This window comes from Balaenoptera borealis, assembly GCF_965194805.1.
Source record: "Balaenoptera borealis genome assembly, chromosome: 11".
Taxonomy (NCBI): Eukaryota; Metazoa; Chordata; class Mammalia; order Artiodactyla; family Balaenopteridae; genus Balaenoptera; species Balaenoptera borealis.
Window position 1 is genome coordinate 57,339,372 of NC_138868.1, and position 24,297 is coordinate 57,363,668.

Consider the following 24,297-nt stretch of genomic DNA (forward strand, 5'->3'; position numbering starts at 1 on the left):
ATGTTCTGATTACCTGGTCTTTGTTGCAAAAACTCCTATATATGCTCGCTCCCCACTTGCCTCTTTGGAGCAGTCCCTCAGAGTATCTGAGACGCTGTGTCCCAGGCTTAAGTCCTCAGTTTTGTCCGCTGAATAAAACATAACTCTCGGGACTTCCCTGGTGGCGCAGTGGTTAGGAATCCGCCTGCCAATGCTGGGGATATGGGTTCGAGCCCTGGTCCGGGAGGAGCCCACGTGCCGCGGAGAAGCTAAGCCCGTGCGCCACAGCTGCTGAGCCTGTGCTCTGGAGCCTGCGAGCCACGACTGCTGAGGCCCGCGCGCCTGGAGCCCGTGCTCTGTAGCGAGAGAAGCCACCGCAATGAGAAGCCTGCGCACCGCAACGAAGAGTAGCCCCCGCTCACCGCAACTAGAGAAAGCCCGCGTGCAGCAACGAAGACCCAATGCAGCCAAAAATAAATAAAATTTTTAAAAAATTAAAAAAAAAAAAAAACATAACTCAACTTTTATGTTGTGTATTTTTTTCAGTCAACATGTACATGAAATGCTCATTAAATGTTTGCTGATTGACTGCAATTTTTTCTCTAGGCCTCCTCAAGAGCCTGCCATGGCATTCATTTATTTAATCATCCATTATCTTTCCATCCATCCAACCACGCATCTTATAATAAATATCTGTATCTGAAAGAATGATTCCATTTCCTCTGTTCCCATCTCACAGACTGGGGAAGAGATTTTTACCTTAGGAACTCAGTCCTAGGAGCGTAGAGTGGTTATATTTTGAAGGTAGGGGAAGGGATGACAAAGTCAGGGCCCAAATACTCTGCATACAATGTCAGGTGCTGACTTTTTTTTTTTTTTTTTAAATATTTATTTATTTATTTGGCTGCGCAGGGTCTTAGTTGTGGCACGCAGGACTTTTGTTGCCATGTGATCTTCATTGCGGCATGCGGGATCTAGTTCCCCGACCAGGGATGGAACCCGGGCCCCCTGCATTGGGAGTGCAGAGTCTTAGCCACTGGACTACCAGGGAAGTCCTAGGGTGCTGACTTCTTAAAGGCAGAAGTGGGCTTGCAGATTACAGGGCAGGAGGAAAATGCTTCCATTTTTCCCAATGGCTTTAAGACTCTACTGCCCCTAAGAACTGATGTTAGTCTTTGTGAAACAGGAGGGAAGGAGGCAGGGCACAACCTTTAAAAGAATGATCTAGTCATTGAGGATATGACAAAAACTGGTTAGAACCAACTAGGTCCAAGATGGCGGAAGATTTGACTCCCAGTAGACCTTGAGCCTCATAATATGCTCATTGTAATATATTAGCATATGCTAAACGACTCACTCACAGGTGCCATAACAGTTCCAAGGCTGACCATAAAAGCCCAAAAAGTGGGTGGTGGCCCAATTCCTGGAAACCTCCATCCCTTCTCCAAAATACTGATAGTTGGAATAATCTTCTCACTCATTAGCCCATGAAATTACCCAGCCCATAAAAACTAACCACCCCATATTTTGAGGCCTCTCGCCTTCTGAGATGGCCCACACTCTTGTCTGTGAAGTGTGTTTCTCCCATGGCTGCTCTCACTTTCCGAGAAGACGCATGCCCTGGGGAAGCTCTCACCTTCTGAGACGGATTGCATTCTGTCTATGGAATGTGTATCTCTCTAAATAAATCCACTTCTTACCTATCACTTTGGCTCTCACTAAATTCTTTCTGAGAGGAGATATAAAGAACCTGAGCTTCGTTAAATCCTGAGACCAGGTGTGTGAACTCAATTAAAAGTCAGTGGGTTCAAGCCCCAATCTTAGTTTCTGGCTAGGTTTGAGTCCCAGCTCGCGGGTTCACGACCGAATCTGGGTTCTGGCTGGCTTCGAGTCCTGGCTGGTGGGTTCAAGTCCCAATGTGAGTTGTGCGGTTTCACCTGCAAGGTGTGTGTGTCTCCACAAATACGCATTGGATTCTGAAAGGATACAGAAATGTAACTGCAACTCCTACTGCGCTGCGACCCTGAAAGAGGACTGGCCAGGGAATGGTGGCTAGAGCCTACCACGGACCCATTCCAGACTGATGGAGTCAGACTTGAGAGATTAACGCTGGATGGCCTGATGCAGGCAGGGCTGGACACTCCAGTAGCAGTGGAGCTTTCCAAGGCATGGAACGAGATTTCCAGTGTGGGGCTGAAGGGAGAGACGCCCACAGAAACGCCGGCATGAGAACTGGGAACAAACGGGCAGGGTGGGTGAGACCACGAGGAACGCCCTGTAAGAGGTTACACCCTTCTCCGCTGGATACGGGAGAAAAGGCCTAATAGTACTCACTGTAAAGTCTTTTTCCTGGCGCCTGGTAGTCTCCTCCACCGCCTCCAACTCATCCTGAAGACTCTCCCGTGCAACCTCGAGGGCGGGGTTACAGAGCGTGGCGAGCGCGGAACGTAGGGGAGGAGACTTGCCTCGCTCCCGCCCCCTCCTCCTCTCGCGAGGCCCGCGCACCTGCAGCACGCAGACTTGCCGGGAGAGCCCGGGAGGGAGCGAAACACCCGGTTGGGGAGGCGAGGCGGCCTCCATTCAGAAGGGGATAGGCAACCATCCCCCTTTTTCTCAAATACACCAGAGAGAGTGGACCCCTGCAGCAAAGACCAAGCTGAGCTTAGGGTGACCCACAGCTGGCTACCTGCTTTGGGCTCTGGGGACGCGCAGAGGATTAGATAGACACAGATCGGGTTGGGCTCGAGATGCTCACGCCCAAGTTAATTCAGTCTTGAAAGTGCCTGGCTCGTGGCAGTGTGCGGTGAGAGCCTGTCGAGAGGGAAAGGGCTGCCGGAGGGCTTCGGAGCACACTTCCACCGGGCTTGAAGAAGCGCTGAGTGCAAGGGCCCACAAGGTGGGAAAGCCTGGGTACCTTGGGGTGGGGGACGTTCCCACGCGGCTGACTGTATGTAGTGCGGAAGCGGGAGAGGGCACAGCAGAGGAGGACCGATACATTGGCTCTGCTGGCTGGAAATGGTAGGTCTCCTTGACCAAGGGCATCTGAGGGGCCATGCTGAGTAGCTTATTCGGTCCATAGTGTAAAAGATAGTGTCGTTGGCAGGGCTTTTTTGCAGTGGTTCTCAAAGCGTGAAGGGGCATCAGCGTCACCTGGGAATGTGTTAGAAATGCACATTATGGGGCCCCATCTCAGACTCACTGATTTCAGAAATTCCGGGGTCGGGGCCAGCAATCTGCGGTTTGATAAACACTCCAGGTGAGTCTGGTACAGGCCAAAGTTTGAGAATCACTGGTGTAGTGGGAAGAGTACCAGACTTTGGAAGGGAGGCGGGTGGAGGGCTGGGGAGGGAGGTGTGAGGGGGAAAAGTTACACTGGGCCAAGTCCCGTTGTTCAGAGAGCAGCATGCGACATTATACGCCTGCTCCTTTAAGGTGATCTGAGCAGTAACCAGGAAGGTATGGTATGTGCCATCATACCCTCGTTATAGATAGAAGATTGAGGCTTAGAATTTAAATTACTCGTCTAAGATCACACAGTTAAGTGCTAGAGCCAAGTTTTGCACCCAATTTGGCATGACTCCAAAAATGTTTTTTTCCTACCACTGCAGGTGCCTCCATCCCTGGCACCACAAAAGTATGACAGCTTGGATAGCAGTGCCTGGACAGCCCATAGCTGCCCGGGTGGAAGGAGGAGAGCCGAAGCTTGAAGCTCCTTCCCGCAGGGCCTGGTGATGGGCCAGACCTGAGGCTAATGGGAAGCAATGAACCTTCTGTTCTCACTCCTGTCCTCAATTATTTGAATTTTCATAAGGTTTGCCGATCACACTAGGGAGGTGGGCTTAGCAAATGTACTTTCCTAAGTGACCAGCTGTCATCCCTGGCTTCTAGACATGAGGTTAAATGTGAGATTATGTGAGAAAAGCAGGGTGAAAAATTACCTGTATGCTGTGACTACCTTAGATTTTTTTTCAATTACCTTAGATTAAGAAGACACAGAGCAAAAAACAAAAACAAAAAAACCCAAAACAATGCTAAAGGAATTTTCTTCCTTTTTTTCCAAGTTGTATTATGTGGTTATAATAATTTGATGAATATGCGTTTATTTTTGAAAGTGCAACCAGTGTACTGGTTGTACAGTGTACACGCAGTGACGTGTGACATAGTGGACAATTCTGTGCCCAGTGGCAGAGCACAGGCTCTTTCCTTAGGGCAGTGTCGAGCTCTCCTGCCCCTTGGAGTCTGCCCCTGAGGCCAGTAAGGACAGCAGCTGCAATATGGCCCGGGGGAGCAGTGGGACATAGCCGATGTCAGAGGTGCTTTGACATTCGTGAGGTTAAGCCCCAGGGTCTTTGTGTCCTCTGGAAATGCCCCTCCATGACAGCTGTCGCCTGGAGGGCTTAAGAGGGACTTTGGGGCCAAGCACCAGAGCTTTGGAGGTCCTCCTGAGAACAGAAGCTTCTAGTAGTGCAAACTCAGAGGACTGGCTCAAGCAATCACTACTCCAAACAAAGGCCACCAGACAGCTTTAAACACAAAATATTCTTTTATTTGTCAACGAAGGCTACACGGGATCACTTCTAGTTTTGTTTTTATGCCTTTTTTTTCTTTTCTAGAAGGTATCTACATCTGCATTTATTTACAGCCTTGTTGGTATTTACACAGTCAAGAATACAGTGTTAGAAACACAAAAGTATTGAGAAAAAAACTTCTCAAAATTAGTTCCAGACTTCAGGAAAACTATTTCCACATGGTAAGGCCAGAGTCTCCAGTGTTGGTCGTCCAGAGGCAGCTTGGGAGAGTCCTTTTGCTGAAGCTGTGGGTTCAGAAGTCTTCAAGAACAACAGGCAGGTGTAGAAAAGTGGGATTCTGGTGTTGGGTGAATCTAGGGCTGCCAGGCACCAGCAAACATCCGTGACTCAGCTTCTGCCAGGATAGCTGAGCCTGCCCAAAAGTTGGTTCTCCATTGGCAGTTTGCCCTCAGAATCAAACACATTTTCTTCGGGACCAAGAGGTCGCCCAGTATCCTGCCTTTGGCATTCCAGAGGGGGTAAGAAACCCAACATCGGCCTGCTGTCTGGGGCGGTCACGTACACAAGGCTGGTTTCTGAGAATGGAAAGGTTGGAGAGGATAGAGTTTCTATCACCTGAGCAATGAGTCTTTAAAATGAGTTTGCTGTTTTTTGAAGGTAAAATGAAAGGGCCTTGAACTACAGAGTTCTTTCTTTAATCCCCTCCTGTCCAGTAAAATACAGACAAGTGTATAAACTACCTGGGAATTTTGAACCTTAAATAGAGGGCTTTTAATCCTAATGAGGATCCCCAGGGAAAAAAGAGACTGGGTGCTTTCCAAGACCCCTCAGGAGGCAGGTCCCAGCTCAGGACCAGAAGCCACGGCCGGGGCTTAGCGGCTGCTGTGAGGAGTGGAGGATAGATTCGACTTTAAGCACCAGGGGAACAAACCCCAAAACCCGAGACCCCGCTGAGGCCCGGCAGACTCCTTCCTCCTGGGCACCAAGCTCAGCCTCATGGTCCTCACCTCGTGGCAACTGCAAATACCAGGCTGCAGATGTGAAACTATTCTAAGATTTCACATGGAAATCTCATCTTTGCATATTGGAAACCCCTGCCACCTATAAGGTGGTACTTAAAAGTCACAGCTAAAAAGGTCCTTTATTATTATTTTTTGTTTGTTTTTAAACAAATCTGATTCCTTGTTACATGCCTATAAAAACACTGCCGAGTTTTTTTCCCCTTCCTTGCCTATATCACCTTCTGCTCCCAGCCCCACCTCATCCCGATTCTTTAAAACCACGCCCTCTGGCCATTTTCAACCTCTGGTCAGTTTCTTAGCAATTGTTTCAAATCCTCCATCCCTAGGTAGAAATCAGGCACTAGTCTGTTCCTTGGGTTAATTCTCAGTGGACAGTTCTGAGAGACAAGCATCAGGGGTAATTGACCGTGGAGTTCCTTTCCCTTCTTCCCGTTGTCATAGCTCTGCCCTCCAGTGATGTCTGCCTGGAGGGTGGATAAAAAGGAAATCTCATCCTATAAAAAACAAAGTTGGGGAATCACTGAAGTCCTATTTCAGGTGATGACAGAGGGGCTGAGGATGAGGAGCTGATAGCAGCTGTGGAGGATACGGGAGAAGGCAGGAGCTCTTCCAAAATAACCCTTTTTCTAGGGTCAGAAGCTGACATCCTGCAGGATAATGAACCTGAGCCAGTGAGGGAGGGCTGGTAATTCTAAGGAACGCACACGTTTTGGTTGGTTAATGCCAAAAGGGCAGGTGCTGTCAAAGATGGGATTTGATGCCTGGAGGCCGCTGAGCAGGCACAGGGAGCTCTGGCTTATGCCTTCAGACTCACTCTTGTGGTGCGATTGGCACTGCTGGTCTCAGCAGGACAGACTGAGGGTGGAGGCAGTGAGTCACCTGCCGGCCCAAATGGAAACCAACTCAGAAGGGCCGAGGCCAGAAGCACCACCTCCAACAGCAACAGCAGCAGTGTGAAACTGAGGTGCGTGATGCTGCCTGCCCCACACCTGAGGTCCTCTCTAAAGGCTGGGGATGCTTCCTCTTCTCCCCATACAGAAGCTATGCCTCCTCGGTGGTATGTGGCCCAGAAAAAATGTAACGCCATTCGTTTAAAGGAAAGGAATGCTCAATTATTCTCTGTGATCTTGATCTTTAAGAGTCCACACTGTTACTTCGGTGGGGGTGAGGGGTGGAGAGTCAGAGGGTTGGGGAGGTGTGGGGAGATGGTTCATTCGGCCCTTGTGCTGTCTCTGACCTCCAAGTAGACGTCCCCAGCAGGTCTTGACTGATGTCAGGAAGCCAGGATGGAACTGATCATCTAGGTCAATGGGCAGGGTCCCATTGCTCAAGGGCTCCTTGTATCAAGAGTACATTTGAGAGGCATAAGTCTATTTTGGATTAAAAACAACAACTTGTGTTCTTCAGGCCAAACTATTTTCCATCCCATCCAAGAACGATCCTGCCGGATGGGACCCGCCGCCAGCTCCCGCCTTGCACAGTGGGCCCGGGAGCACTGCATCTGACTCAGCGGAGCTCTGGGAGCAGTGGACAAATAGTCCAAGACACCGTAGCAGCAGTGTCACTTTTTTTGGAAACAGGAAGAGCACTTAGCGAAACACATCCTCTCATCCCAGTGGGATGACGTAAGGCAAAACCTCCTCTCCCGAGAAGCTCTGGGTGCCTCCCTCTGCCAGGTAGACCCCGGCCTCCGTGCTGCTCCGATTCTCATGCAGTAAGAGACCTTTTCGGTTTCATTAACTCATGGAATATTCTGAAGACTCTGTGAGTAAGGCTATAAAGGTGCCATGAGCTTGTCAGTCCAACAAGGTTTCCACGGGAAGGAGCTCAGACTCAAAATTCATTTTCCACACTCAATGTAAAATGTAACCCATAAAAGTCCCATTTTCTAAGAAGCCCAGCTTAAAAGGAAGCATTTGGCTTCCCCTCCTGGTCTCCCAGAGCCTCCTGTGAGAGGTAATGACAGTGGTAATTAAGCAGATAAAACAGGAGAAAGGAGCTCCTAGCTCTCCCCTACTCTCAATGCTTCCCCCAGCCCATTGGCTGATGCCTCTCCCTGGGCATGCCCTCCAGGTGTGGGATGTACTCGCTCCTGAAAGGACTTAAACTTCTGCCCAATGACCACAGGCGTAGGTCTTCACAGGGACAACTGTAACCCGGCCTTCTGGATCCATGGGCACCAGCCTCAGGAACCGCCCCCAATCCTGGTGGGGTAGCTTGACGCTGCCCGGCCACACCAAATTATCTCTTTCCTCCTTTCTCCTTAATCTTGCTTTAAAACCCCGGTTGGGCTCCTCTAGACGGGAAGCTGTTTTAGAAGAACTTCACAGAAGGAATTTCCTGAAAGCCTATCCAGCTGCATCCCAGCTCTGCAATTAGCCCAATACATGAGAGGCAGAGGAGCCTTCAGGAGCTCGTTAGAAGGATGCTTGACTCATGCTTTCCTCTGTCTGGCTGACTTCTTCTTAAGCCTCTTTCCACAATCAAAGGCCACCAAGCACCTCTCTCCATACTCCTATTTCTCGGTGGTGGCAGCTGAGCAGTGGAGGGAAGATACCCAAAGTCATGGGGAGAGGGCTTCACCTAGGAAGGCAGGCTGGTACCCTTGCCACCACTGCCATTCTTTTGCCGTGGGTGACCTTCCCTTCTGGACGTGGTGCCCACACTGAGGGCTTGCTGTGCAGTGCTGGTTCTCACATCTGACTTTGGGAGAGAGAAAGAGATGAATAAGGAACGTCATGGGAGGACCAACCAACCACAGATGTCCTGGATGCCTCTGGCTCTTGGGGAGGCTTGGGCTCTGAGCCCCAGGATGCTGTCACCAGACTGGGGAAAGGACCTGGGAGACACTTTCTCCATCCCAGCATGGAGGTGGCACTGACGACTACACAAGATTTGCAAAAGGGGTTGGGGGTTTCATTTCGCATCAAAATATAAAGCTTGGACAGGAGTTTGGGGCAGCTTGAAAAAGGTGCTGTGAGATCATGAAATTCCCCAGAGAAGATGGAACCATCCATGGTCCTCTGGAGGCATGGAACACAGTGAGTAAAAAAGCCACCACTTGTCTGCGGGAGCTTAGCCAAAGATCCTCAGGTCCTGCAGACCCTCCTTCCAGGCCCACTCGGAAATTTGCTACCGGCCCATTACTCTCCGCACCCTTCCCTCCTGCCCGACCCCCATGGAAGAGAAAGTTGCACATGGGACAAGTTAGCACAGACACTTGTGTCTCACATCACACTGGGTACCTGGGGACAGACAAGGACGCACCCCAGGAGATGCATCTCAGTGAGGAGAAGTGTACCCCAAACAACAAGGAAAACTCCTCAAGGAAAAGGGAACAAAAGACAAGAAAGTTTTCATTGTGATCACACTACGGAAAAAAAATACCTTCTGTTCTTTGCAAAAAATGTGTGAAGGCCAAATTTGTGTTTTTCTTTTCTTAAAAAAAAAGGATGTTGCATGAATTATAATGCAACCCAGTATCTTTTTTGTTTGTTTGCTTTCTGCACTTGTTAAAAAAAGGATTCTTTTAAGTACAACACAGTCAGGTATGCGGCCACAAAAGAGTAGCTGTCTTTGGCAAGAAGTCCCGGCCACGGTCCTCTCTGTCACCTTCGGCCCATCTCACTCTGTCTCATGAAGTGGATGTTGCTGGCGCTGTCTGACAGTTCCGGGTACTGCTCGACCGAGATCACGAAGAAGCCGTCGTAACCTTGAACCCGCCCCGTGCTCAGCGCCTGCTGCTTCTCGCCCTCTGTCCAGGCCCGCAGGCCTTCCTCCCCTTCCAGAAGTCGCTGCTGCTCGCGGGCCCAGGCCTGGCGCACGGCTCTCTGCCGGGCCAGCTCCAGCACCCGTGCCTTCTCCTCGTCTGGTGTTGTCCCATAGCGGGTGTTCAAGCACAGTGCCCCATACTGGAGCTGGATGTCTGTGTAGCGTCTAGTCCTGCCACTGAGCACCGTGTTGATCTGCGACACAGTGACGTTGACCCCGTTCTCCAGGGTTCGCCGCCCCCCGCTGAGGCCCAGGATGGCCAGGTCGCCTTCCGAAGGTCCTGGTTTCACGAAGTAGTGGGTGTCCACCCCGTCAATGGTGAAATGCATGTTCTCTAGGTAGTGGGCATTGTTCAAGATGGCAGCAACCCTCCGCCCGTCCTCGTTGGCCACACTGATGATGTCTGTGGTCACTCGGCCATCCTTCAAGGCGAACTTGACCCCTTTGCCAAAGACTGAGCCACTGGATGCAAACTTCTTTGTCTCTGGGGCCTGCTGGCAGCTGGTGATTGTGGAGCCGTAGAGCTGATCAAAACGTTCCAGGGTGACGAAGGCCTTGAGCTGCTTCTGCACTTCACACTGTACCCCGAGAATAGACTGATGGTGGGGGGAGAGAGAGAGAGTGAAATAAATGGGGAAAAACTTCCAACGGCCTGGAGAATCAGCTTACATGACTAAAAGTCAAACCTATTCAAATGTATTAACCTGCAGCATCTAGCTCTACTGCTGACCACTAGGACACCCAGCCCTCCTTCATCCATCTATTCACCCTTCCTTCCATTCAGAAGCTGTTCAGGGAGCATCTACTCTGTGCCCAGTCCCTTTCTCAGCACGGGAGATACAACAATGAATCAGACATCATCCCTGCCCTTGAAGAACTCCTCGTTTAGTGGGGAAAGACAGATGTGGCAACAAATAACTACAATCAAACGTGATGAGTGGTGGTCTAAGAGAAGCAATAGTAACAGCTATAGCCAACACGTCGTGGTCTTTGAGCTAAATAATTCACATTCATTATCTCGTTGGATCTTCACAATAACTTTATACAGTAGGGACTGTTATTGTTCTGGTTTTACACCTAAGGAAACTAAGGCTCAAAGAGGTTGTAACTGGCCCCCAGTCATACGACTAGTCAGTATTCAAGCCAACATTCGAACCCTGGTCTGTCTGATCCTAGAGGCTCAGTTCAAGGGCTGCTGGAGTCGGGAGGAGCAATCACGGCTCAGGATGTCTCAGCCTGGAGGCGGAGGAGCAAGGTGAAGGAGATGGGGTTCAAAGACAGGCTCACGCTTGAGTTGGGACTTGGAGGATGAGGGGATGGAGTTAGATGCAGGAATGGCGTTAGATGCAGGAATGGCGAGGAATGCACTCTTGACAAGAAGGCTTAGTAGGATGAAAAGCAGTGATTTACATAAACCCTCTTAGCCTGCTGTATTGCTCTCTGCCATGTTTAGAAATGATTTTCAAGGAGGCCCTCTGTCCCCACAGTGCTTCCTAAGGGCTCCCCAAGTGTCCCCGCTCTTGGCTGCTTTGGGGGACAGGTTGGAAGCCACGTTCAGGCAGGCCCCAGGGCCTTATCAGCAACTTAGAGAAATGGCTTTAGAAAAAGGCCCATCGGTTTCTCACTGAAATTAAGTCCTCTTTATAATTAATAGAACCCTGTCTGTGAACAATTATTTCCTAGAGTTTTACGGAAGCTGGAGTGCTCAACAACACAGATCTCCAATGCTTGCCAAGGGCAGAAATCAATAATTCATTGACAGGCGAGGTTGGCAAACGGGCTGTCAGAGACTGTGGCTCTGGGAGGGGGTGGAGAAGGGAGCCTGGAGGTGGGGGTGCAGCTGAGTGGCTGGAAGCAGCCCTGGGAAAACAGTCAGTGCTGTTGGCAGCTGGGCAGTACCTGGAGGGATGGATGGCGGGGATTGGAGAGGGGCAGGGGGTGGGGCTAGGGCCGCAGAGAGAGGATGGGCTTTGTGACCAGACAGACTTGGGTTCTCATCGCCTTTCCAGCTCACCTTGGACAAGTTTCTCTCAACTCTGGTCTTATCTGTAAAATGGGAAAAAAGACTGAATTCACAGGGTTGTTTACTTCTTTCAACCATCTGTTCATTCAACAAAAGTTTTCCATGCACCTACTATGTGCGAAGTGGTATGCTGGGTACCAGATAAGACCCAGTTCTTGCCCTCTTGGGGCTTAGGGTCTAGTGGAGATATAGGGAAGAACACAGGAATGAAAATATAGTGTTGTGAGTGCTTAGCACGAGGAAGCTATAGGTGCCACCGGAGCACAGAGGTGCAGAATCACATTCTCCAGAGGTCAGGGGAAGGAAACAGCTAGGCTGAGGCCTAATGGAATCCGACTGGAGTAAGAGATATGGACGTGTAAGTTTCCGATCGCCAGCAGTATGCCATCTGGCAACCCTGATTTCCTCCTCAGTCTCTTGTCCCCCTGGTCAGGTATCCCCTGGAAGGCCTGGTCTCTGCCTCATTCTTTCCTGCATTCACTGGGCTCCTGGGGCATGGGGCCTGGAAGAGCCGGCTCCTAGCACAGATCTTATGAAAGAGGGGGGGCAGTGGGAAGAAATGAGCAAATGGATGCCTGAAGTGAGGGGGTGGAATGAAACTGTTTTTAAGGATCTTTATAGCCATAAAATTCTATGAGTCTTTGAAATTGGGTCATAAATGGAAGACAGGGGAAAGTACCATTTTTTTGAGCACCTACAGACAGATCTGGGTTTGAATCCTGCTCTACTTCATCCTTGCTGTGTGGCATTCGAAAGCCTCAGGCATGAAATCTGTAAAATGGGAACAACGATACCAAGGGATATTTTTGTGTTAATTTATGTAGACTAGGCCAGGTGCACTGAGGTGCTCAGAAAATGTCACATTTGTATTTCGAACACACCTTCCCTCTTTGTACTTTTGTTCTGGGTTGGGACAAAGGCTCATTTTTTGTGTGTGGAACTCCAAACTCAGTGTAACATACAAAACTCCTTAATTTGGCTTGTGAGGGCCTACGTGCTGTTACAGCTGGGTCCACAGTGACTTGCCAGTGGCAGGGTTACTAAGTATTTGCTGAACTGTTGCTGGCAGGCACAGTGAACGTACCACATTGGTTTCTATCACTGGCCTAGGCTTTCCTGAAAAGCTGGTGGGACCCATTCCTGTAATGTCTGGATGGCTTGAGGGGTGGGCAGCCATGGGTGTGAATTACCTTGCTGTTGTCCCACTCCTGAGTTTTCATCTGTGTGTGGATGAGCTCGTAGGATGGTTCCATGGCATCTATGTCTGGCTTGGGATAGCCGGGAATCACATTGTGAAGCTGGAATCCGAAGGTGAGGAGCCAGCTGTTGACATCTGGGTGGGAGAGAAGCAGAAACATCCCCATGGAGTCAGTGGACCTCAGAGTGACACATCCCAAGAAAGCAGCCTAGAGTTACGCTGCAGGGGGGGCGGGGTGAGGACATGGAGAGCTGCTGGGGGGAGAGTCAACAAGCATGCTGGAGACTGTTTGACGGTGTGAAAGCTGAACATGCTCTTGGGACCCAGTGTCCCCTCCTAGGGATGTATCTGAGAGAGATGTCACCTACGTAGAACCTAGGTTTCCAGACTCCTCTTACTACTGTCACTCTACCCCGAGGACCTTCAGCTTCACAGCCAGGGACAGCTGTTGATGGGTGAAGACTCCTCCACATCCACCCCCAACATCAACAGGAGACACAGAGGACAACCAACCCCAAAGGAAAGATTCTAATGAATGACTTCCAAAGAGAAAATTCACTGAAGAAGCAAACTCTCCCTCCTTTCTCCTTTTTGAAGAGATTAGAGCCTCAGGGCCAAAGTGCATTGGGCGTGGAGGTGGCCTGACCAAAGATCGAAGAGTTTTTTCCCCCTTGATCCTGCCTTTATTTACTCTGAGAGCCTAAGGAAGTCAGTTAACCTCCCTGCGCCTTCATTTTCCAGTCTTTATATTGGGCTTGAGGATCTAGCCCCATAGGCACTGGATTTACTGGTTTTTATAATATTCCTGGGGGGTTACTAATTATAAAATACTGGGTGTAGGGAAAGGTGGGATATTGTCATGAGCATCTGGCTCGCTGAAGAGTGGAATCAGGAAGCCAAGACTTCAGGAAGAGAAAGAGGGTGGAAAGTGTGTCCTCAGTTACTTGGCCCTCTGTTGCTGAGTGTCTTTTATGTGCCCAGTGCTGGTGTCACAGATCCTCAGCTTGCACACGCAGGACCCTGAAGGGGAGATGAGACATGGGCACAGATAACCTTGACACAGGACAAACACCTAGAGGAGGGCAGAAGTCTTTCAGTTGCACAGGCTGACAAGTCTTCATGAAGAAGGTTGCCTTTAAGCCAGACAGTGAAAGCTGTGTAAATTTTGTCAGGCTTCGATGGAGATGAAGGCAAAGGCCATTGTATAAGGCAAGGCCTGGAGAGGGGAGGTGAGTATTGGGAGCGTTTGGGTAACCAGACAGCAGTTCAGCAAGGCAGAGAGAGAACCAGAAAGGAAAATGGCGGCTGGAGCAGGAAGAGCCTGGGACGGCAGGTGGGAGGTGATGTGGGGTCTACAGGAGAGAGACAACAGCCTGTGTCCCAGCATGGCTCAGCCTTCCTTGGGAAGGGGCAGCTGAAGATGCCAAAGCAGTTGTTGACTAGAGACTCAAATCCAAAGTCAGGAGAAGGAAGGATTTGGAATTAAGTCTCTGAGCCAGCAACTCTGGGCGGTGGGCATTCAGGCCTGCTTTTGGCTTCTTCCAAAGCAGACAGATCCCTGGTCAGGGAGGATCTTAGGGTCCAGGCATTGGTGGAATTGAGTTCATCCCAGTGATGGGAGTGCCATTTGGGGGTCATCGACTTCATCCCACATTGCCTTTGCATTCAAGAACCTCAAGTTTGCCTTTTTCTTTCTTTCTTTTTTCTTTTTTTTTGGGGGGGTTTTGTTTTTTCGATGTTCCAGAGCCCCTCTCTTGGGTTTGAAGCCTGGAGGTTCTCACGTGGAGGGGTGCTAGAAAAGGAAGCTTGGAAACCCAGATTCTACTTCTAGAAAGATCATATAAGGGAAAGAACATAGTGAGGCAAGACAAAACCCAGGTCCAAACTCTGGCTCCCAACTTGCAAACTGTGTGATCTTAGACAGTTTCCTTAACCTCTCTGAGGTTCAGTTTCCTTATCTGCAAATTCATGGCAGAAATGGTTTTCAACAAGTCATGGATAAGAATACTAATAGTGTTACCACTTTGGGGCAGCCAACATAGAGCAGGAACTGTTCTGTTTTGTTACATAAATGATTGGATTTAATGTATTTTAAAGTGTCCAGCTTGGTTCCTGGCTCATAGAAGGTTGCCTGTGTTTCCCCAAACCCAAGCCTCCATGTGCCTGGAACTCCATTTCCTCTTTTGTAGCGTGAGGTGCTTGGACCAGTTTTCTCCAAAGTCCCTTTCCTCACTGAGTTTCTAAGTATCTCTGATTCTCTGAATCTTGGTAGATGGTTCTTTGGGAAATTAAAACAAACACAACGGGGGAAAAAAAACCCTATAAAGCCATTTTGCCTGAGGCTGAGAACTTGCATCTGAATTTGTAGTTGCAAAGGAAAGCTTCTATCAGGAATACTGCAAATTCCCAGGAAACCAGGGGGCTGAAAAGAGTCTTGGGCCTTAATTACAAGTGATGGAAGGTGGGAAACTTTCTCATTATGCCTTTAGGAAAAATGCTGAAAATTGATTTATTCACTGCTTTTTCTACTGTGCTTTTCTGAAGAGTTGGGAATTTTACTCTTCTTTCCTATGACATCAGAGGTAGACATTTCCCTCAAGTTAAAAAGCTCTTTACTCATCCGTTCGTCCCAGACTTCAGTGTGGCTCCCTGGGACAGTGGTGAAAAATAATAATCCCTTTCACATGTACACAGCTTTGCACTTTACAGAGAGAATTCAAATCTAAGAATGAGGATTTTGGAGTCAGACACAGCCCCAGCCTTGCCACCTCTTCCTGGGCGGGTTACTTTACCTCTCTGACCCTCACTTTCTGCCTTTGTAAATGGGGTCAGTGGTCCCCATCACACAGGCTACAAGTGAGGGTTAAGTATATGATGGGTCAGTGCTAGACATTTTTAAGTTGCCCTCCTAGTGTCCCATTCTGCCTTCTCTCTCTTTCTTTTTGGGGTATCCATGTATTTTTAGGGACGCTGACTCCACCTAAGGGCTTAGCACTGAAGCATGTGACCTAGGCTAAGCCAATCAGCACATTCTATCTCCCCAGCCATGTTGGTTGGTTCAGGGGTTGTCATGTGACATAAGCCTCTCCAGTATTATAGGCTTAAGACCCTATCCTGTTTTTGGAAAAAAGATGAGATGCCTTTTTATTGTTGTTGTTGCTGGATGTGAATGAGGTTGCATGTAGCCCACGTGGAAGCTAAATGGTCAAGTTTAGTGAGAATTAGTAGTATCTTGGCTTTTAGTAGTAAAATGGTTTTTTCTTCAGCTACAGTAACCTGCCAAGGCATCTCACAGGAAATTCATTGGAAGATGAGGCAGGGGGTGTGCTTAATGCAGACAGATGTAAGAGAAATGTCCTCTCAGTCGGTTAAGTTTTTCTGGGGCTGGCAGCAAGCTGAGTAGGGTGAACACTGTGAAACCCTGTTGAGATATTCCTGTGCGTCCACAGGCCCCGAGGATGTTTTCATCGCACCTGCTCACCACTGTGTCCTCCCTCCCTTCCCACTCTTGGGACTCCTGTTCTCGACGTGACCACCTGGAATTCTTCCCTGAAAGAAGAATCCTCTAATTCTGTCAGCAGAAACAGGTCCAGACTGGGCCACCCCAGTTTGGGGGCCAGGAAGCCACCACGTCCCTAAGGGGCACTCATGTGGGCTGTACACATTGCCCTCTCCACACTTTTGTATGTGCGGTCCCCTCTATCTGGATCGCCTTTTTTCCCATTACCTGGCGAATGTCCACTCGTAAGCGGACCTCACACGCCAGCTGCTCCCTGGGTAGAACCAGCTGTGTCTCCTGTGTTTCACTGGCCATCAGCGCAAGCCTCCGCCGTGGGTCCCTCACACTGGACAGCAGTTGTCTGTCTGGCCTCTTGCGGGGTGAACTCCTGGAGGGCGGGGATCATCTTTCTATCCCCAGTGCCTAAAACAGTGGCCGCACAGAGGGGGCCCTTGTTGAATGAAGGAAACTGCCTTAAACTAGGGGCAGGAGGATTATGTCACAGGACAAAAGACATGGAGACGACCACGTTTGCAAGTTGTCATGCCCAACTTTTCTCTACCATGAACTCTGTTCTATAAGAGGTGCTGGTTTTATCCAGACCTGAATCCCCAGAGCTGCTCTGACTCCTGAGGTCTTCTGTGACTGGCCTGGCAGCGGCTGCTTGCTGGAAGGAGGCTGTTAGAGGCATTTCTGGCATGCGTGACCTATGGGGCATTTTATACTCAAGTTGGTTTCACGGTAGTGGAGACCAAAGCCCGCTTTTAAAAGCAGACGGTAGGGGAAAGAGAACCAACATGAGCCAGGCACTGTGCTAGGCAAGTTATAAAGTGTATCTCGTTTCACCCCTGCAACCATCCTATCAGGTAAGTATTTTTTTTTTTCCTATTTATCCATCTGTTCTTTGCTCCTTTTTCTCCCTCTTTTCCTACCCTCTTTGGATTATTAATTTAGTCTTCATTTTATCTCCACTACTGACGCTGTGCCTCTGCTTTATCTTTTAGTAGTTGCTCTAGGATTTACAATATGCATATTTAACTTACCAGAGTCAGGGTAGATATTCTAACTTCAATTTATAGATCAGGAAACTGGAATTCAGGGGAAGTTAAATAAATTTTGTGACTGTCATAGCTTAGAAATGATGGATCTTTCATCTAGTTCTGTCTGTCGCCAAAGTCTGAATTTTCCATTACCTCATCCCAAATAAGAGAACTGAATTCTTCTTTTCTTTTTTTTTTTGTCATACCTTCATTCAACTTATCAGGGGCTCATAACCAGCCTGATCTCTGGGTCAGAAACTCTCAAAGTACATTCCAGGGGATGCATCCAGTGAAATATTAGGGTTTCATGGTCAAATAAGTTGGAAAAATAGTGGGCAAATATATGAAACAGTTCTCTTTACTACAGGACTTCTCAGAGCCTTTCATAAGCTGAAATGTATCGTGAAAATTTAAGAATGGTAGTTGCCCTGTCAAATTGATTTGATGCCAAACCCAGTTTTTCCAAAGCATTTCTCTGAACTAGTGTTTCTTCAAAAATACTTTGGAAAATGCTGCTCTAAGAGGAAGTCAATATCTCCCATTACGCCATACCGGCTTTCTCAAGGAAGACTGTCTTTTCAGATGACCAGAGTGATCGTGGTTCCTGCCCTCTGAATGAGCCCTGATGCTCACCTGTCATGAAGCACTTGATGTCCTGAGAGTTACTGATGGGGTTGTTGTTTTTAAACATATAGAGATTAAAAGGCATGATATTGCTGCTACTAAGCTGCTTCCACAACTCGTGGTCTGGGCTAGTCCAGCGACCAGCCAGCACGTCGTAATCTCGCCGGCCCATGTGGACGAGCTTGGTGAGCGGATCGTAGAGGCCACCGTGGTAGCCAATGATGATCTGGAAGTTGGGGTTGGTGTCCATGTAGATCTCCCCGTAGGCCGTGTACAGGATCTGCTTGATCATTAAGCCCGTTCCACTGAAGACAGCAAGAGGGGTCCCGATGTTGTCACAGGCTATGTAGAACTCATCTCCGCTGCTCAGCTCCATGGCAAAGAGGTGTCCTTGCAGGTCGTAGTAGAGGGACGTGATCTCAGAGCTGGAGTGGTTGTACAGGTGGGTGACCTTGGTAGGACTGGTCAGGTCTGCATAGAAGAACTGCAGGTGGTGGCTCTGGCTGCTCTTGCTGGACACCCGCCGCCCCAGGCCATCGTAACGGTACCTGACGCTCCAGCCACCACCCCGGTTGTAGGCCTTGATGAGCAGGCCCGCTGAGTTGTACTCAAAGACATCACTGCCCCTCTGCCTCAGGAAACCGTCCTCGTCCATCTTGTATTGCACGTCACCCAGCCTGGTGATGCGGTCACGGAGGTCATACCGTAGTGGGGTGAGCCGTGCACTGTTCCCGGGGCTCAGTAAGTGCAGGTTCCCATTGAGGTCATAGCTGTATCGCCAGAGTGGTTTGTCATTGATGGAGACCGTCTGCAGCTGGCCGTCGGCGTCGTACTCATAGGAGTAGCGGGTGGTGTTGGCATAGGGTCCCACCTTCAGCTCCTTCTTAACGACTCGCCCCATGTTATCATACTGGACGGTCATCCAGTACATGAGCGAGCGGAAGATCTCATATTGCACTTCCTTCATCCGGCCGTATGCGTCAAAGTGCTTGGTGTGGGTCATGACCGCTGTGGTGATGATCTGGTTAATGTCGTAGTAGATGACACCAAATTTCCCGAACTGCTCCGTCTTGCCCGACACATCGTCATAGCGATAGAGGTCGATGGGCAGCGGGGTCTCATTGATCACGGCCTGCATGCTGGTCACCCGGAAGCTGTTGTCATAGTTGTAGTCAAAGCGGGCGTTGACCATGCCTTCCTCGGTGAAGCGAAAAATCTGGCGGTCGATCAGGGGCCCGATTTGACGGTAGCGGATGGTGCAGGTGAAGCCCTCGTTCTGTAGGTTGATGGTCTTCAGCATGCCGGCAGTCTCGTCGTAGGTGAAGCTCACCTTGGTGGTGTCGTATAGCATCTCGGCTAGCTTGGACAGCTTGCCATACTTGTATATCACCCTGCGGCCGGTGCCCAGGTAGAAGGTGTGGAGGAGGTGGCCATCCTCCGTGAAGTCCTGGATGACTGAGGCGTTGCCCTCGGGGGGCTGGTAGATGTTCCTGTAGTAACCCACTGAGCGGATGGTCTCCAGCATCTGCCGGGCCACGTTGGGCATGGTCACAGAAGAGAGGCGGTCGTTCTTGTCAAACTCAAAGATGTACTGCCTCTGGCTGTGGAGGAGCAGCACCATAGACTGGAGGGGAAGGAAAACCGAGAGATGAGAAGAGGGTGCTGGGAAGGAAGGGGTGGTCTGTGCGCCCAAGACTTAAAGGAAAAGAATGAAAGGTCAAGGAAGCTGGTGGTTCTCTTAAGTTATGCCTAAACCAGAGCTTTCCAACCAGTGCGCCCTAGGATATTGCAATGGGGTACAAGTGTGCTAAGACAAGAATTTCTCTCTGCCCTTGACCCTGGCAGGGCCTGGGGCCCCAGAACACTCAGGCCATTTGCCTTCCTATAGTGAGCAGCCTTGTCTGTTTGCCCCTTTGTGGGGTACAAAAATGATGACTTCAGCATGGGATGGGGTTGGGAGCACTGGCCTAAAGTATTTGCAGCAGCCTCTCTCCTGGCTTCCTTGTGCCAGATTCCTTCTCAGATCAATCTTCCTACTCAGGCAAGAATGATTATCCTAAAACACAGCCTGACAATGTCTACTGCCTGCTAAACAACGTCCGTTGACTCCCTATGGCCTACAGGATAAACACATGTCTGAGAAGGACATTTAAGGTTTTGCATAATTGTTTATGTAGTAACAGGTCATATGCCCACCCAGGGGTGGGGTGGGCTGTGATGGGCATGGGGAAACCTGGTTTCTAATAATGGACTCATTGTGTGGCCCTGAGCAAGTTCTTTCCCTCTGGGTTGGATTTTTCAGTAGGTTGGATGACCCCCAAGGTCTCTCTTAGCACTACCACAAAATGCTGCTCTCGGAGATGCGAACACTGCACAGGGTAGGGGAGACAGATCACAGATCAAGCAGAGCCTGGGCCCTGGACAGGTGACCAGGAGCAAAACATTAAGTAAGGATCTGGGTATCAGAACTGGGGCATGAAATATAGACTGTTTCAGGAATAAGTCAGTAGATAAAAGGCCTAAAGGCATCTGGGCATCAAAGTTAGCATTTTCTCTTATTTGGGACCAACTTTTGATTTCAGGCTTTTCTGATTCCAAGTCCCTGGGATGAACTGAATCCTGACCTGAAGCAGAAGGGACATACTAAGGCCACACCTAGCACTTGAAGCTCAGGACTAAGCACCTCTTGCTTAATACTAATCCCCAGGCTTTTGCCTTGTTCTCTGTGACCAGATCACACCAAGAGCCCTAGACCTGGGAGCAGACCCCTGCCTGGGTCTGGACCCGAAATCCTGCTCTGTAACTCCAGAGAGTGTTTGGGTCTAGCTCCAGCCTATTGGGTGGGACTTTCACATTCTCCTGCCCCAGGACCCCCCACTTACCACCCCATCACCATAATCCATCCATACACCACCCAGGACCCCCTGGCACGCTGATGCACATTTTCCTGAACATTTCCTTTTGGAGACCACATGGGTCAGATCCATCCCACTGAGGTCAGCAGGCTGGGCCTGGCCATGGGTTGAGCCACAGTGATGGATCTTCTATATGGCAAGGCCAGTGATGGAGGGAGACAGACACCTGCCTTCTCTAAGTACGTGTAGCTCCAGGTCTTCCCATCAGCAAAGATCCTAGATGTGATGCGACCCGCCTGATCGTATTCCATCCTCTCAGACATGATGCCCCTCTGGACACCAGCAATGTGGCCCCCTGGGGAGTAGGTCACGTTGACACCATTCAGCCTGCTGCTAGGTGACCAGAGGCTGGGCCGCCCCGCCTGGTCGTACAGGATGCGGAGGGTGAACTTGCGGTGGTCGTCATAGATCTTCTCTGTGCGTGTCACACGGTCAAAGTCCAGAGAGAGGAGGTTCCGGTTGTGAACCTGGGGAAGGGGTAGGAGGAAAGAGAGAGTTAATCTAGACATTGAGAACTTGGTCTGAGAAGCTCCCGAGTAGAGGGGGCAGCACAGGTTGTGGGTGTCAACAGACAAGGGTTTGGGTCCTGGCTCTGTCCCTTGTCAGCTCTGTGAAGTTTCCTCATCTGTAAAATGGGAATAATCATGCCAATTACATAGGGCTGATGTGAAGATAAAGACAATGCAGATGCTGGGTAAAGAGTAGTGGAAACGATTACATCATTTCCTAATATGATTCTCCTAATGAGGATAGAAAGGCAGATCCTTCTTGACTCCCTCCTGAAAAGGGAGAGGTCACGTGGGCCCAGCAAATCAGTGCCTGCCCCATTATTATGTGCCAGTGTTTGCACTCGTGCTTGATACCAGGGAGGCCACAGTCAGGGACGGGCTCCAGGTCCCGTGGCTGGTGAGTGACTGAGTCTGGATTTGACTCTCACCATTGCCACGTGCCAACATATGATGTGTGGTCCTCTGAGCAAGTCCAGCCCTTCTTAGGGCTTTGGACTCCCCGTCCCCTCTGGGGCCTCTCCTGCCCTCTGCCACCACAATGAGGGCTTCTTGGTCACCTCAGTTAGCTCCCAAGACATCTTCTTCTTCCTGGAGGCCCTGGGAGGCAGTGTATGTTTGAGTTTGGGATGGCTTCTCTGACTGGGGGTTGCCAGGGGACACTGTCCTAGGTTTTGGAACATTTTGCTCCTTCCTCTAGACTCAGGAACCCATTGTATGATCTCTACCTGGGCTGCTAGGTCAGCACACAATTCAGTTTCCTTTCAGAGTCAGAAATACAGGGGTCCCACAGGGGTAGCAGTAAATCAAGGTTTTTCATATTTTAGTTAAGAAATATACTTCAGAGGCCTGTTTCTGTATTTGGATCCACCCCTTAGGGGCGCCAGTTGTCCCTGAAACACTGCCAGGTACTCTGAGGCTAAAATGCTGGTTCTCTCTAAGTGGTGCTGGGCCTGACGGGGCATTTGGGCACATTTTCGGACTCTTCCATTAGTTACTGGTTAAGTTTGACAAGTAGGTAAGAAGCCCCAAGAGGAAAGCAGACGATGCAGGCCATATGATGCCAACCCGCACATGTGGATTAAGGTCATGAAAGGCCCTCTGGGGCCTGTGTGGTAGAAAAGGGCTCAAGTCTAGCAATCAGGCCAGGAGTCCAGCCTCAACTCTGTGACTGACTTTTCTGTGCGACCTTGGGCCAGTGCCTTTCCCTCTCTGAGTCTCAATTTCTTCCCCTGTGAAACAGCAGGGCTGTTGTGAGGATTGAAGAAACCTCAGTAAATTACCTAGCGGAGGGCTGGGCATGTAGAAGGTACTGAGTTAATGGTTGCAGTTATTTCCATTAAATGACAGCAAATGATCGCGGTCATTCTCAGAGGAAGTAGAGACATGTGTGTCTCCCCCTTCTCCTCAAACAAATTCTAAAGCCTTGAAAATCAGGATTTATAATGACGGTGCTGAGATGACTTTAGCTGTGAATGGCCTGGTTAAAAATAAGGTTGCCTTCCCAGGGGTAATCAAACACAATTGCAGGAGCAAAAACAGTGTGGCAGACAATTCCCATGAAAAATCAGAGGCGTTGGAGGCTGAAGCTGTGTTCTTTGCAGAGAGGGCAGGGGAAGATGTGGGGTCTGCACTGCCAACAGTGATGGGGGCCCTTTTAAAGCATCTCTGGGAAGGTCCCTTGTGACTCCCCACAAGGTGGTACCATCAAGCCAGCCGCCCCCCTCACCTCCTGGAGGGCCCCCAGTGAAGAGGATCTACACCTCTGCTGCAAAATTAATAAAATTGAATTAAGCAGCTCACTGGGGAACCACCTAATGCTTCCTGTGCTCAGCAGGGGCAGCAATGAGATAATTTTACATCTTTCTTTATTAAAAAAAGTTCCCAGTTGTATAAAAAATGAGCTCCATTATGGCGCGGTGCACCCGGCTAACATTCTAATTCCACATCCTGCCACTGTGGGTGGCCATTTATTTTGGGAGGACTCGGAGATGCGGTCGCCCGACTGGAGCGTCATTCATCTCAGGCTCGGAGAGGGACCAGCTGATGCCTGGGGAACTTTTGGTCCAGTTCACATGGCAGAGAGGAAATCCTAATAGCACTCATTGGTGCCATTTATTGAGCGCCTGGGGTCTTCCAGCGCTGGGCTAGGTGCTTCAAATATATCATCTGGTTTCTGCAGAGGAATCTGAGGCTCAGAGGAGCTGCTCAAGGCTACACATGTGGCCCAGGCAGGAATAAACCCAGGTCAAACTTTCTACTTAGCTCACTGCCTCAGATATGTATGAAGGGCTCCTGGAGAATTCACACAGGGGGCTCAGTGAGGCCATGGATGTTGTCCCACAGAGAACAAAGAAAGCTAGGCCTTCTCTGGGGAGCCAGTGGAAGGCTGTTTCCCACATTAGATAGTTGCTTGAGTTCTTGACTGTTGAGGAACACAGGAAACCTTGTTGTCTGGGCTCTAGTTGTGTGACACTGAATAAGTAACTTACTGTTTCTGTATCTGTTGTGAGAATGACACTATGAGACAGGGTGCCTATTTCTAGTCAGTACTGCCTCCCAGCTGTGTGAATCAGGAAAAATCCCTTTTCTCTCTGGACCTTGGTTATCCCATGCATGAATCAGGGGCTTAAGTGAACTTTCTTTGTGAGAAAGGGCAGGGGGCTCAAGACAGCCCCGGCCGTGTTGCATGAGGATGCTTCTGTGGCTTTTAGGAGTCAGGAGCATGTGGCTCAGTCCTGTGGTACCCTGCAGCTCGGCAAGTCTCCACGGAGCACCTGTGGTCTGCAAGGCACTGTGCTGAAAGCCAGGTCTGGGTCCTGTGTTTTCACCCTCCCCACTGCCTTCCTTTCTGCAGTTGGAGGGAATGAAGCTGGGCAATCTGGCCCTGGGACAGAGGCCACACTAGAGAGACATGGGAGTCAGGCAGAAAAAGGGCTGGTTCAGGGCAGCCACACACTGAAAAGTGCTCTGAGATGCCACACTGCAGATGCCAACCCCCTGGCAGTGACAGCTACGGTGGGGTCGTTCTGCTGTCTTAGGAAGGATAACTCTGCCTGGAAGGAGAATGTGGCTTAGGTTCCAAAGAGCTAAACTGAATCTTGGTACATGTTAGCAACAGCAATAACAATAACAGTAATAAGAATGACAATAAAAGGACAACTAGAATAGGTATTACTGACCACTTATTA

At 49.7% G+C, this 24,297-nt stretch overlaps 1 protein-coding gene across 1 annotated transcript in view; it reads right to left on the minus strand.

Annotated features, from left to right (window-relative positions):
- Nucleotides 1-4,503: 4,503 nt before the first annotated feature.
- The window catches only part of TENM4 (teneurin transmembrane protein 4), a 756,454-nt gene continuing 736,660 nt past the window's right edge, over nt 4,504-24,297 (minus strand). Inside the window, exons 33-36 of the mRNA XM_082343256.1 lie at nt 20,771-21,067; nt 17,695-19,309; nt 12,515-12,657; nt 4,504-9,897 (exon numbers count right to left, since the gene is read on the minus strand). Of these exons, the coding sequence (XP_082199382.1) occupies nt 9,139-9,897; nt 12,515-12,657; nt 17,695-19,309; nt 20,771-21,067 (2,814 nt within the window). The 3' untranslated portion in view covers nt 4,504-9,138. The remainder of the gene's footprint in view (nt 9,898-12,514; nt 12,658-17,694; nt 19,310-20,770; nt 21,068-24,297) is intronic.